Source organism: Oryzias melastigma, linkage group LG21 (assembly GCF_002922805.2).
Source record: "Oryzias melastigma strain HK-1 linkage group LG21, ASM292280v2, whole genome shotgun sequence".
Classification (NCBI taxonomy): Eukaryota; Metazoa; Chordata; class Actinopteri; order Beloniformes; family Adrianichthyidae; genus Oryzias; species Oryzias melastigma.
The window spans coordinates 22,938,717-22,952,117 of NC_050532.1; the positions used below are offsets into that span (position 1 = coordinate 22,938,717).

General features: G+C 36.8%; 2 protein-coding genes across 3 annotated transcripts; one reads left to right on the top strand and one right to left on the bottom strand.

The window, feature by feature from the left end:
• Positions 1-462: 462 nt before the first annotated feature.
• On the top strand, positions 463-8,744 carry parp9 (poly(ADP-ribose) polymerase family member 9). The gene is made up of 8 exons (XM_024286530.2): positions 463-759; positions 2,142-3,035; positions 3,678-3,893; positions 3,968-4,183; positions 4,419-4,479; positions 6,551-7,017; positions 7,137-7,296; positions 8,120-8,744. Exons 2-8 carry the CDS (start codon positions 2,157-2,159, stop codon positions 8,413-8,415), a joined length of 2,295 nt encoding a protein of 764 aa, XP_024142298.1. The 5' UTR covers positions 463-759; positions 2,142-2,156; the 3' UTR covers positions 8,416-8,744.
• An 833-nt stretch (positions 8,745-9,577) lies between these two features.
• On the bottom strand, positions 9,578-13,259 carry faima (Fas apoptotic inhibitory molecule a). 2 transcript variants are annotated; one of them, XM_024287233.2, is made up of 5 exons: positions 13,106-13,259; positions 12,176-12,325; positions 11,869-12,097; positions 10,705-10,754; positions 9,578-10,437 (listed from the first exon to the last, which is right to left on the bottom strand). In XM_024287233.2, the coding sequence occupies exons 2-5, from the start codon at positions 12,287-12,289 to the stop codon at positions 10,288-10,290; spliced, it is 543 nt and encodes a 180-aa protein (XP_024143001.1). In that variant the 5' UTR covers positions 12,290-12,325; positions 13,106-13,259; the 3' UTR covers positions 9,578-10,287. The 2 variants fall into 2 exon arrangements, with proteins under 2 accessions (XP_024143001.1, XP_024143002.1); XM_024287234.2 differs by having other exon boundaries at positions 13,086-13,242.
• Between the last annotated feature and the right edge of the window lie 142 nt (positions 13,260-13,401).

Sequence of the window (13,401 nt, forward strand, 5' to 3'; positions counted from 1 at the left end):
ACGTCTAAGAGGAGGGTCAACAATTTACAAGAATAAATATTGTAAATTTATGCTTCAAAAAGCTGCATGTTTGCAAAGAAAAAGTCATGCTTTTTTGAAACCATAATGCCACATTCGGCTTTAAAAATGCTCCAACAAAGGCAATCAAAGACTCCTTATTTAATTTATGTAGTAAACAATTCAGAGAAATTGTCAAAAACGTCAAATGTGGAACCCAAAATGTAGTAGACCAGGCTTGATACCAAAAACTTTAACATTTAATTAACTTAAACATAAATCTTCTGACTGTCATCTTTTTAAGGTGGAACTATTTGATCTTCTTTTCCTTTTTTAAATCTTTGTTTTTTTTCCCCTTAACTGGATGATAATTATTGTACATTTTATTTTCAGAAAATTTTAACTTTTCTCATAAATGTTAACTCTGTTTTTATGTATTTATTTATTTTGGCCCTAATAGTCCTTCGTAGTTTCTAATTCCTGTCGTTTCCCTGTAGGAGCAGCCTGCACTTCCACAGAGCCACCAGCAGGGGGCAGCTCCGCACGTTCTCTCCACACTTTCACTTTAGTTTCTCTGTAAACTGAAGGCTGACTTTGCCGCTGAAACGTCCTGAAACGGGAGTTTAGGGGAGAAAACAAACAGGAAGTGGTTTCGTGAAGTAATTATTAATCTACCGAGGGTCAGTGAAGGCGTTATAGTTCAGGGAGTGTTCACCTCCGCTGTTTTTTCTCCTCTTTTGCTTTCACTTCTCTTCGAGCTGGGTGAGTGTGTCGTTTCTCTCTTAAGGTTTTACATTTTGTTAAGTTTTTAATCAAAATCTGTTTGGAAAATATTGCTAAATTAAAGTTTCGCACTATAGACAATTGAATAATTGCGAAACTTTCAACAAATACAAAAAAAATAATCTAAAGAAATGACCTTTGATCACTTTTACAGTTAAAAACAACAACAAATATAACACGTTTCCTTGCTTCTGTTTTTAAGCATATTATGTAAAAAATGTAAATTCTTAAAGTATTATCGAACAATATTGCTTTATTTTTGCTGTTATTAAAAATAAAATCTTTGTGGGCGGGGTTTATGAACGTAATCATTTATGATTGGTCAGTGAGTGTTTACACGGTGAAAAACACCGTGTAGACTTTAAAATCGCAATGAAAACGAACTAAAAATGTAAGAATATTGTGTTTTTTTTTAAATAAAACTTAAATCAACGCTTCACAACTCACTTTAGAAAGTATTAAAATTGCAGAAAAGGCAAAACAAAAACCTCCGATGTAGTTCTCGAATATGACCAGCAGGTGTCGCACTGAGCACATTCTTTAGTCAAGCGGGAAAATACGACAAATGTGATCCTCCTGGTTCCTGATTCCTAATCCTCCGGATTAGTCTTGTATAGAGAACAGTTTGAAACCTAAATATTTCCCAATACTGGTTATTATTGATTTAACTATTTTTTTTAACATACGGAGAAAATTTGGGCCTTTTCAATTTTACTAAATGGAAAGGAGTGGAGTTCTGGGAATTGTAGTTTTTGGATTAAAAAAATGACCGGACATTTTTTGTCCTCTCATTTTATTTTGTTTTTGTTTTTTCTGTATTGTGGCATACATTACAGGCAGTAATTTAGTAGATATTCATTTATTTATTTAAAAAAAGATTTTTAAATTTTTTTTTATTTTACAAAACCTAGGACACTATAGTTATTTTTATTTATAATTATTTCTTTTCGATTTTTTTTGTATTCTTTTTGAGAGAAACAATGCACATTAACAACCAAATTCAGTATCAAATAGCCGAACCAGAAATTTTTGGAAAAGAAAAAGTAATAAATAAATGTTGTTTTAGCCTCAGTTTGGCATTTCTATGATTGTTTCATTAGAATCAATGTTAGTTTTTGGTGTTTTAACATGTTTTTGCGGCATTTCTCTCATATATTAAAAACTCAGAAACTCATTTTCAATCTCAGTTTTTTTCTATATCCTGCATTATGAATAAAATGCAACAAGGATTTGTTAAAAACACCAAAAACACTATTTTAATTCGAGCGGGTCATTGAGTTGAGCATCACGTAGAGCCTGAATCCCTCGTTTTTTCCTGTGAAATCCGCCCGTCTTATTAGTAATGTGTGATCTTTCTGCAGGTCTCTCATCAAACGATGGAAGACAAAGTAGAAATCCCTCTTCAAGAATTTCCATTTGTTCAGCGTTATACAAAGGAGCTGAGTGATATCATTTACACCAAGTTTGGTTGTTTGGTCCTCTTTGAAGGAGTGGACGGTGATTTCAGCAGTACGAAGCACAGAAGGGCTCCACTTAAACCAGAGAAAAGGTTTGAGCAAACGCTGCGTTCTGGCGTGAAGGTTTCAGTTTGGAAGGCGGATCTCAGCTGTTTTAAAGAAGCTGACGCTGTTGTTAATGCTGCCAACACCTCTCTCAGTCACGGAGGAGGTCTCGCTCAAGCTTTGTCTGATGCAGGTGGTCCTAAAATCCAACAAGAGAGTCGAGATCATATAGACAAATACGGTCCCTTGAAAACAGGAGATGCAGTTGTTATGAGTGCTGGGTTATTACCATGTAAGAAGATAATTCACGCTGTGGGTCCTGATCTGCCAATAAAACCTTCTACATATCAGGTAGACAAAGCTAAACCATATTTAAAAAAAGCCATCGAGAACATCCTTAAAAAAGTGGCAGAAGAACATCTGTCCTCTGTTGCCATACCTGCAATAAGCTCTGGGTTATTCAACTACCCGCTGTCAGATTGTGCACAGACCATAGTGTCAACTGTGAAAGATTATTATGATAATCAATCCCATGGAAAACATCGGCCCAAAGAGGTTTTCTTTGTCAACAACGATGAGCCCACAGTCAGCGAAATGGAGCATGCTTGTCGGAAAATACCGTGGTCTGGACCGCCCTCATACAGCCAGGCGGCTGCACACAACACCAGAAGTGCAACCAAAGGCTCAGATACAACCGTCCAGATCGGACAAGTCACTCTGACTCTGAAGATGGACTTGATTCAAGATCAGCGAGTAAGAAATTTCCTCATACATTTATGTCTATGCAGTTATGCTTTTAGTTTGAAATAGTTCTGAGTATCATCCAACAGGGCTTCTATGCGGTCTTTCAAGTTCATTGTCAAGATAAAACAGATAAAAGATAAAAGAAAACAAGCAAAAACACTGATATTCAGCAAATGAAAGAAGCTCTCAAGTCTCAGTGCACAACATATGGAGTCGGGAGGTTTGCAATTTATATTATCCTTACAAATAGTTTACAATACACTCACCACGTTGAGTACAAGCATACGTTACAGGTTATGCCATTCGTTGAGGGGGCTGTATGAGCCACAAGGGAACTTCAAGACACACCCACCACGCTCAATTTAAGAAACAACCCAAAAACTCACTGTATACAGATGGGTCCATGTGACTAAATAAGACCTGACTCTGTTATCTGGAGGCACAGTGGTGGAAATTTGCATCATCAATGATACTCCAAGTTCTTTCCCTGAAAACAAATGGAAATGCTTTGTTTACATGAGATATACGAATCTCACTAGAACCAAAAGAAAAAAAAAACAATCTTGTATGAACAGATGTGAACTTTTCTGTCAGGAATAAAAGAAAGACTACCTTGCCTTATAAATGTTTACTTTTCAATATTTCTTTCAGACAGACGTCATTGTGAACACTGCATCTGAAAAACGTGAACTATCAATTGGGGCTGTTTCAAAAGCTTTGCTGAACAAAGCAGGGGATGAAATGCAGAAAGAAATAAAATGGGCCAACAAGAACAAGCACATTGTGTCTACAAAAGCCTACAAACTGAAGTGCAGAGAAGTCTATCACACATTTTGTGTTGAAAAGTCAAGAACAGACTCCCAGCAGGTAATGTACAAGTGTGCACTGATGAGAAGAATCTTGCTGGAAATATGAAGTGCACTTCCTTTTTTTCCCCACAGATCTTTTATGAGTCTATAACAGAATGTTTATGGACAGCAGCATCGTCACGTTACGAATCAATCTCCTTTCCTGCTATTGGAACAGGAAACCTGGGATTCTCTGAAAGTGAAGCTGCCAGCATCATGCTTAATGCTGTGACTCAGTTTGCTCCATACTGTCCAAAGTCCTTGGCAGTTTACTTTGTCATTTATCCTTCTGACCACAAAGTCTTCCAGGTACTCTCCCTGTGATGTATTTCATAAGAAGATACATTATGTTTGCTGTAGAGTTAATAATGTCTTCCATTTGAAACTAAAACATCGAGAAGTGCTTTTGTCTCAGCTAAAAGAAATGTGTGATTCATTGGACTATTGTTGTGTTCTCTCAGATATGAATTTGTTTGTTTGTGGTCTCTCAGGTGTGAATTGTGTGTGTACGATCTAAATTTTTTTAACCACTGTCTGTTTTTAGGCTTTTAAGGATCAAATGAAAAACACCCAGCAGCAATCCCCCAAACCCAACTATGAACATGGTAAATATAAAAGACTTTATTTATCCTAAATTGGTGGTCCCCAATCCTCAGGCCGTGATTCTAAAGGGGATAAACACGATTTGTGCGACAAATTTTCATGCCCCACCTGTCTTTCGCCACGTGTTAAAGTATCTGTTCTTCACCTGCCTTGGGAACTCCGCAGCCCCAGCGTGATGAGGAATTAGATGGAAGTTCAGAACAAAAGCACTCTTAACTTATTAGTATTCTACCCACCCCTTAAGTCACCGAAAACGTCATGTGCCCAAAGCTGATTTCCTGATTGGTAGATGCGAAAATTTTGGCGCATGTCGCCCTGCTGCCAGACCTTTGCCCATTGCTCAAATCACACCGTGGGACTTGAGATTGCCTCAATTTGCGTCTGTACCATTGATTTAACATTGATTGTTCACCTCCGCTGCGCGAATCACCTTTAGGTGAATGTACTTTAACCCTTCAAAGAAGAAGAAATCTGCTTCTTACAGACAAAACCAGGAGTCTTCCTTGAATTATGGATTTATTTTGATAGTTGTTTCCATGCACCATGCTCACTATGTTGGGACTGACTCTCTAATACTACTCGTACCCTGATAATAAAGTCCTATGCGCAACGGATTTACATTAAATAGTATATTTAGAAAATACGATTTTTACCGAAATCTCATTTAAAGACCCTCTCCAATCATCTTTAGAACTATTTTTAAAAGTTTTCCAAGTGGTCTCTTAATTATGATACCTCCGTTTTTACCCAAAATCTAAAAACTTGTGGCGTTTTCTACTACATACTTTCTGTAGAATGACAGTAGTTCATCAGAAATTCACCGCTGAGTTGTGGGCGAAACTGTTGGCGATGAGTAAGCCTTGCTAATTTCCCATAATTTCTTTACATTTTCTCCCATTAGCCCTTCACACCTCTAACTAAATGTTAACAATATTGAGACTATGCAGCCGTACAGTTTTGAGAAAGATGCCAGCTCAAATGATGAAAACAAAGATGTACATGAATCCATTTGTCTGCAAGTGGATGTTTCAGAATGGAGCAGAGCAGGGAGCGTATGGCCTGCAGATTGGAGATTTTACGTAAAAAATACAACAGCATTTTTTTGTCTGCTCCTGAGTTGCTATTTAAATGAAAAAAATATTCAAAAAATGCTGTTTTAATTTTCATTTTTCTTTATAATTGTCCTATATTATGAGGGTATATATAAAAGTGCAAAAAGTACATGTTAAAAACACCAAAAGCATATTTTTTGTGTTCCATGAAATTAATGCTTTTGGTGTTTTTAACATGTTTTGTAGCATTTCTCTCATGATGGAGGATTGGGAGCAGATGAAAACCAGCGGTTTGAAAAACTTGGGTTTATGACGCAGCAACTGACATGGGCGGGTCAAAGTCTTTTCCTGCTCTGCTTCAATTCTGAAACATCTATTTGCAGAGAAATACGTCTTCATTCACATCCTCTGACCTAGAATCTTGATCAGAACTACACGGTTAGATAGCTCTGATCTGAAGCCAGAAACTATGTCCTGAGAAACTAGACAGACTTTGATTTTTACTAAAAACTGCACAATCATAATTAAAGATCACCTGGAACAATTTTAGTATAGAGAAAATATAAATTAGAGTGGGGAGTATTTTACTGAAGCAAAGCTAAATAAGGATGGCATCTGTTATTTTATATTTTAGCACAGAAAAGTTAAAGAGAAATACACAACCAGTCAAGATTTAATAATAAAAAAAAAGAATATGATTAATCTTTATGCCTTGAAAGTTAATCAACTTCTGCAAATCAACAACTTTGTTTCATTCAATCTTCATAATTTGTAAAATATCTACAGACACTTTCAAATTGTGTTTTCAAACTAAATTTCATGGAGTAGAATTTTAATTTGAAAGATAGATATTTTTGGAAACCAGAGATTAAACGCCAACTTTGACCTTGTTTAGATCAATCCATGAAAATATGGTCTGACATCAAACCGGTCCATGGCCTAAAAAAGGTTGGGGACCACTGTCCTAAATGCTATGGCCTTTTACAGAAGTGAGTTTTGTTTTTTCTGCTTCTTCCATCAGCAGTTCAGAGCAGAAATTTCTCCCCGAGCAGAAGAGAGCCACGAATCATCCTGCAAGGTCCTTCCAGAGAGTCCGTACGCGAAGCTGAGAAGTGGCTGAAGGACTTGTTCTACTCCTCTAAGAAAATAATAATCTACAACAACTTTATCCTGCATTTTGGCAATAAAGACTTCAATCTCCTGTCCCGTTGGAACAAGGATGGAGTTTCCATCGAAGAGATTCTCTCTCAAGGCCACGCATGCATTGTAATAAACAGCAAGTCCGAGGAAAATCTGTTCAGCACGGTTGTGAATGTGGAGGCGTTGCTCTGCCAAGTCCAGAATGATTTTGTCTCTGAAGAAGAACGGGAATTGGAGCTTCATTCATGTTCAAAAGGACACAGCAGAAGACAGCAAGTTGATCACGGATCCAAAGAGTTTTCCGAACGTTATTCTGCTTTCAGAGACCAGCCGCTCCGAGTCGTGAAGGTATGTCAACAGAAGCTCAGTTTTCTAGTTTTTTTTTTTTAGTAATTTGAAAGTATATTTGTATAAATACACACAAATCCCATATGTGTGATTTAGAGCTTTGCTGTTTCACTTTTCAGGTGGAACGAGTGGAGAATCGCGCTCTGGAAGTGATGTTCAATATGAAGAAGGACCAGATGTCCCTCTCCACCTCCCAAACAATGTTTCAGTGCATCTCTGCCCAGTTCTGTGACATGATCTGCAAGATTGGCTTCCATGCAGAGTGTGCTCCTCCTGAAGGTATCATGAATGTCCTCAAATCTTCTTTATCTCCACCTTACCTTACACATTGTGTGGGAGATCCACATGAACCCCTAAAGCCAAGAAGAGATAAAGTGGAAACACACAAAACAAAAACTAGTATGAAACTTTCAAAAATATGTTTGAGTGGAATCTATTTGACAACTGCCTTAAGCATTGTGCTATCCTAGGCATGTTACATTAAAGGTGGGGTCATCTGGAACCCACAAGACGGCCTACTGAACTTTATTTTTAAGGATTTTTTTATCTTTATTGGTGTTCATGTCAGATATAAGATCCTGTGCATCTTTGTCCACCTTTGTCATGGGAGGGATCACACCTCAATATAAGGGTAGGGTCATCTAGACCCTAAGGTTAAGAATTTTCCTGCAGCAAAGCTAAATAAGGCAGGTATCTGTTCAGAAAATGTATCACAGAAAAAAAATCTCTGTATTGAAGAGAAATGCATAATGAGACTTAATAATAAAAACACAGATTATAATTAATCTTTTTGCCTTTGAAGTAAATCTGATCCTGAACTCAGTTATCTGTTATAATGGCATTGTGTCAAAAGAAAATAAACCTGTAAAAAAAAGTGCTGAAAAAAAGTTTCTCTGATAAAAGGCATTTTTTTAATTTATAGCTTGAATATATATATATAATTATAGTTTTTTATAAGTTATATAAATATCCATTTAGCAAAATGAATTGTACCAGATCATATCGCCACAGAGTTCATCTTTCATGTATCAATTCATGTATGGAGATGCTTATCGAATCACATGAGAGGTAAACGTGCTCACCCCTTTTTTTCTGTTTGCAGACACTTTCTACGGAGAGGGGATCTACTTTACCAACAGTATACAGGAGGCTCTGGACTTGTGGAAGTCCAGAATGGAAGAGTACGTGTACTTTGTGGAAGCACAAGTGCTGACGGGAAAGCCCACAAAGGGGAAACAGGGCATGATTCTGCCTCCGCCTGTGGGGACGGACTCGGACAAGTTGTACGACAGCGTGTACGGAGGTTCTGGTACCGCCGTCATTTTCAGTGGTTATCAGGCCCTGCCCAAGTACATCATCACCTGCAAGAGATCTGGAAACTTTTCAAGCAGATTCTAGTGTTTCCTCATGTCGTCTTAATCTTCTTGTTAAAACTTTTTTCCATATGTATCCTGATCAATCATAAGTGGAGATTTAAAGTTCATTGGTTGATGTTGAAACTGTGCTTAAAATATATAAGGAGCAGTGATTTATCTGGGGATTTTCTGTACACTAACATAATTAAAGAGGACATATTACACAATGTATAACAATCATCAAAAATATGGATTTATATATGGGTTGTTTTCATTTAAAGCAAGAATGAACATTAAAGGCTGTGTGCCTGCGTGATTTTCAATAATGTACATAATTGATTATAAACAATAAAGCAGAATATGAAAAAGAAACCTCTTCTCTTGTCTTCCATGTAAAGCTCAACAGCAAACTCAGAGCATCCAGGTTTCCAGAACCGATTCGATTCAGATTTTTCTCAAATCTTTCGATCCTTTCAGTTACATTTTAAATGTACATATAGACACAGTTGTTTTGAAATACATTAATAATCTACATATGTTTGTTCATATTACTCTGATACAGTTCATATAGTGTAAAATGTATTAGTGAAATAATGAGATTGTTAATACCGTACAATGTTAAATAAATACTCAAATGGAGAAGCTCTAAAAATTGTTCTGCCTCTCCTGGAGGATGTCTCAGTTTGGCCACTAGGTGGCGATCATGCTATAACATTACTCCTTGTTCCAGAAGAAAAACAGTATGAACAAAAAACCACAAATAGTTACTTTTAAAAATATTTTCTTTAGAGTTTGGAACATTCCCTTAATTTAGTCAGCAATGTATGTTCAGGTCGACCGAGCGTTAGCATTAGCCGACCTATGGGAAATCTCATTATACGTTAGCATCAAGCTAGCAGACTTTAGCATTTTGCATCGATCTCTACTTTTATGGATTGATTGATAATACATTAACTTTACATCAGTTTGTCAAACCAGCTCTAATCAGGTATTTAAAATGACTTAAGTGATTTCTGCTTCTTTCTACTAGAACAAATAGAGCTTTAGATAGTTCCATAAATCTCAGAGGATGACATTACTTTTTCTCTTATTACCACACATGTGAAAAAGAATCAAAAACAGGATGTTTTCATCATATTTTATTAGAGCTTGACAAAAAATTTTCAAACACATGAGACAACATTTTCAACGACGACGCTAGAAAATTTCCGATATTAAAAATCAGAACTAATATTTTCATGAAAATGAGCACAATTGAACAGTAACAGGAAGCTTCAACATGGCCCATGGAAAGCAGGACAACTGCTTTACAACAGTAACACATCTGAATGATTGTCTGCAAAAGTGTCATAAAAATGGCCCCTTGTATGCGATGCATCTACAGCAGTTTCTCACGGTGTCCCCCCCGACCGCTCCAGCTGATCCAACAGAGCTTTTACCTCACAGACATCAGGGCACTCTGGTGTGCTGCTACATTCAAGGACTCAGTCAGTCCCGGTAAGTAAAGCTTTACGACACAACATGGAACGACAACAAAAGTCTAAGAATGAGGTTGACTGGGATTGCTTAGCTGTTGATTCAGTCATAATCACACCTGACCTTTTTCACATGTGGTAAAGTCCCATCTGTAGGTGTACGGCTGATAAAAGGATTTATGAATCTATGACCCAAGTTTCCTTGAAACCTCTGCAGATATGAGTGTTATTCAGTGGCTGACATTTCTAAAGTGGCTGTTGTCTTTCAGTAGTTCTATTAAGACACCTACTTTATGGTGATTAAATACCCGCGCAGAAGGACTTTCAGAACATTCAGTGGGCAAAAGAGTTCTTCCAGTCGGCACTATCACTGTTCAGGAGAAACAGTCCTGAATTCTGACCAGATCCTCTGGATGCGCAGTCATCCTCTGGATGCGCAGTCACTCCATGCACTCTGCGATCTCTGTGCCGTCCACCAGCAGGGTGTGAATGATCCCGTCTCGCCTCTTCCCGCTGCTTACAGCCTTCACACAGCAGTTGTGCTCCCCCAGAGTGAAATGCGTCTCTGTGCCGTCGTCCACAAATTCCCCCTACAGGGGGAAAAAATTGTTTTTTTTTGTGCTCCTCAACTTCAGAAAAATACATTTTGTTCAACAAAAGTTCAGTGTATATTTCTATGCTTTTAAGGATCAACAATTAAGATTAAATGAACATAAGCTGAATCTATCTTTTTTTTATTTAAGAGACAAAAACTTTACAAAAGCAACAAATAAAATTAACTAAACTGACCGTGTTATTTTTGATGGTAAAAAATAGATTATTGATTAAATAATGCAAAGTTGCTGCTTTATACTTACTGCTGTCTCAATTTTGTCTCCATTGCACCACACATCCATTGTGTCCTTCTCTAAAATAAACAACAAAAGTAGTGTAAATATGAACAACAGCTGTTATGCTCTGAGGGGTGGAGTTTAAAGATTTTTACAGTAGTGCTGCCACAAACGATTGTTTCAATAGTCGACTAATCAAACCAAAATTAGCAAAACATAACTAGCAAGTAGCTGAAATATTAGCTAAACTCCAAGATAGCCTAAAAAATTCAAAATTAGCCAAAATAGCAAGCATGTAGCTTAAATATTAGCTAAACTCCAAAATAACCTAAAAATAAAAATAAAAATCCTAAATTAGCCAAAATAGCTAGTATACAGCTGAAATATTACCTAAACTCAAAAATAGCCTAAAAATTTTGAAAAATCATAAATTAGCCAAAATAGCTAGCATGTAGCTGAAATATTAGCTAAACTCCAAAATAGCATTTTTTTTTAAATCCTAAATTAGCCAAAATAGCTAGCATGTAGCTGAAATATTACCTAAACTCAAAAATAGCCTAAAAATTTTGAAAAATCATAAATTAGCCAAAATAGCTAGAATGTAGCTGAAATATTAGCTAAACTCCAAAATAGCCTAAAAACTTGAATAAACACTAAAATATTTCAAAAAGCTAGCAGAATGTCATTATAACTTTTAACTTTACCACACTCCAACTCTATATAATATAAAGTAACAACTAATCGACTATAAAATTAGTCATCGACTATTTTAATATTCGATTAGTCGACTCGTGGCATACCTAGTTTACAATCTCTTTTAATGGGTAACATGTCATAAAAAACGTATCAGTTTTGAAAACCTCATAGCAAACAGATCAGTCACACGGTGACCTAAATTTGGTTTCTGTGGTAGAACATCAACCAAACCATCTCTACTATCAACACAACATAACGATATTGATGCTCTGGACAAATGTGAGGAGATTTTGCAAGATGCTTAGTGACTATCAGTACAATTATAAGAGGGATTAAGTGACCCAGATAAGAGAGGTGGCTGAAGATGGCGTTAGGTTCAAAAGCAGTTTAAGAGCTTAGGCCCGACTGACATAATATGAGAGGCAGAGCTGTTCTGTAAGACAATAACACGCGAGATGATCTGATTTAAACACAGTAAAGTATGAAGGAGCTCACCCAGGACTACTCTGCAGTCAGAGCCGTCCAGGTTGAGCAGCCAAGTGCTGGTGACCTTTGACCTGTTCTCCATGTATTGCTTCAAGCTTTTTCCATTGATCTCCAGGGTGTATTCATAAGCAAACCCGCTGACAGCATCAATGTTGATGGTTGCTTTGGTGTCTGACTGGCCCACGCTGAACGTCTCCTTCCCCACAAGTTTGAACATCCAATCCCGTCTAAGAACCTCCTAAATTAAGGTTAAGAAAATTATTATTAATGACATTTGACTTTTAATGCTTACTGCCTAACAGAATAAAATCCATACCTTTCCATCAACGTAGATGACCCTCTTGCCTGTGGTTGTCCCGTGCTCGAACTCTATTCTGTGAACTCCGTCGCTCAGCGCCACCTCCCACACACCTGCCAGATCGTTCGACATCTTGACCTTTTCCGAACCAGCTGAACAGTAGCCGAACTAGAACCACACACAACACAGAGCCATGGCTAAACGCTTTCTTCCAAACGACAGCTAACACAGAGAGGCTTAGCAATTAGCCACGAAAATAAAAATAAATACATAAAAAAACGCTTTTACTGTTTTTACGTGTCTGCTAAAGAGCATATATATTTATATAATCTGCAGTTGAATTACATTAATTATCAGTTAAGGCACAACACTAAACGAATCGCTTAAAAATGTTGCTAAAAAAATAGCAGGTAAGCTAGCAATGAGCTTTAGAGTAAATTTCCGGTTTGGCGAATTTTCTTTCAAAGTAAAAGATTTAACAATTTGAGATTGTTAAATTATTTTGTTTTGGGAAATTTGCAATTTTTAAGAATAAATAATTAAACTTGAAAAAAGCGATATGATTTCCTTGCATTTCTTCCTGGGGTGCTGAAGAAAGAAACTACTCTGAGAAACCTGCATTACATTTCAAAGCATGTAAAACGTCAAGAGAAAAAAAACCTAAAGTGAATGAAACATTGTTTTGCATTAGAAACATCAATGTAACAAATATACTAAAATATATCAAAGCATTATCCAACAAGAAGTTTTTATTACATTGTAAAACATAAAAAAGCAAAAGAAAAATGTTTTAATGCTTTTATTTTTTACAGAAATGTGGTTCCACGTCTCTACCAACTTCCGGTTTGAACTCGCAGCATTTTCAGAACCTCTGACCGCGAAACCTCCTCAGATGTAGATGCCCTAAACGTCCTCTCAGCCATTTTACCTGTAAGGTATCAAGGTTACCTCAGTGGTGATGAAAAATGTCCCTCCGGTTCCGTGTTTCTGAACGTTTAAATGACCGCTTCACCGCTGTTGACGGTGTGCCGCAATGCTGTTACCATGGTTACGCGGCGTAAAACACACGCAGGCTTGTCTCCGCCCACGCCCTTAAAACACAACCTTTTATATGAGAGTTTATTTAAATTTATGGATGTTTTTCTCATTAATACATGTTATAATTCTAAATTATTCTAAACAAGGTGTAATTTTATAAAGTAAAGACCCCATTTGTTTCTTATCTGCATGAAACCTAGTGTAAT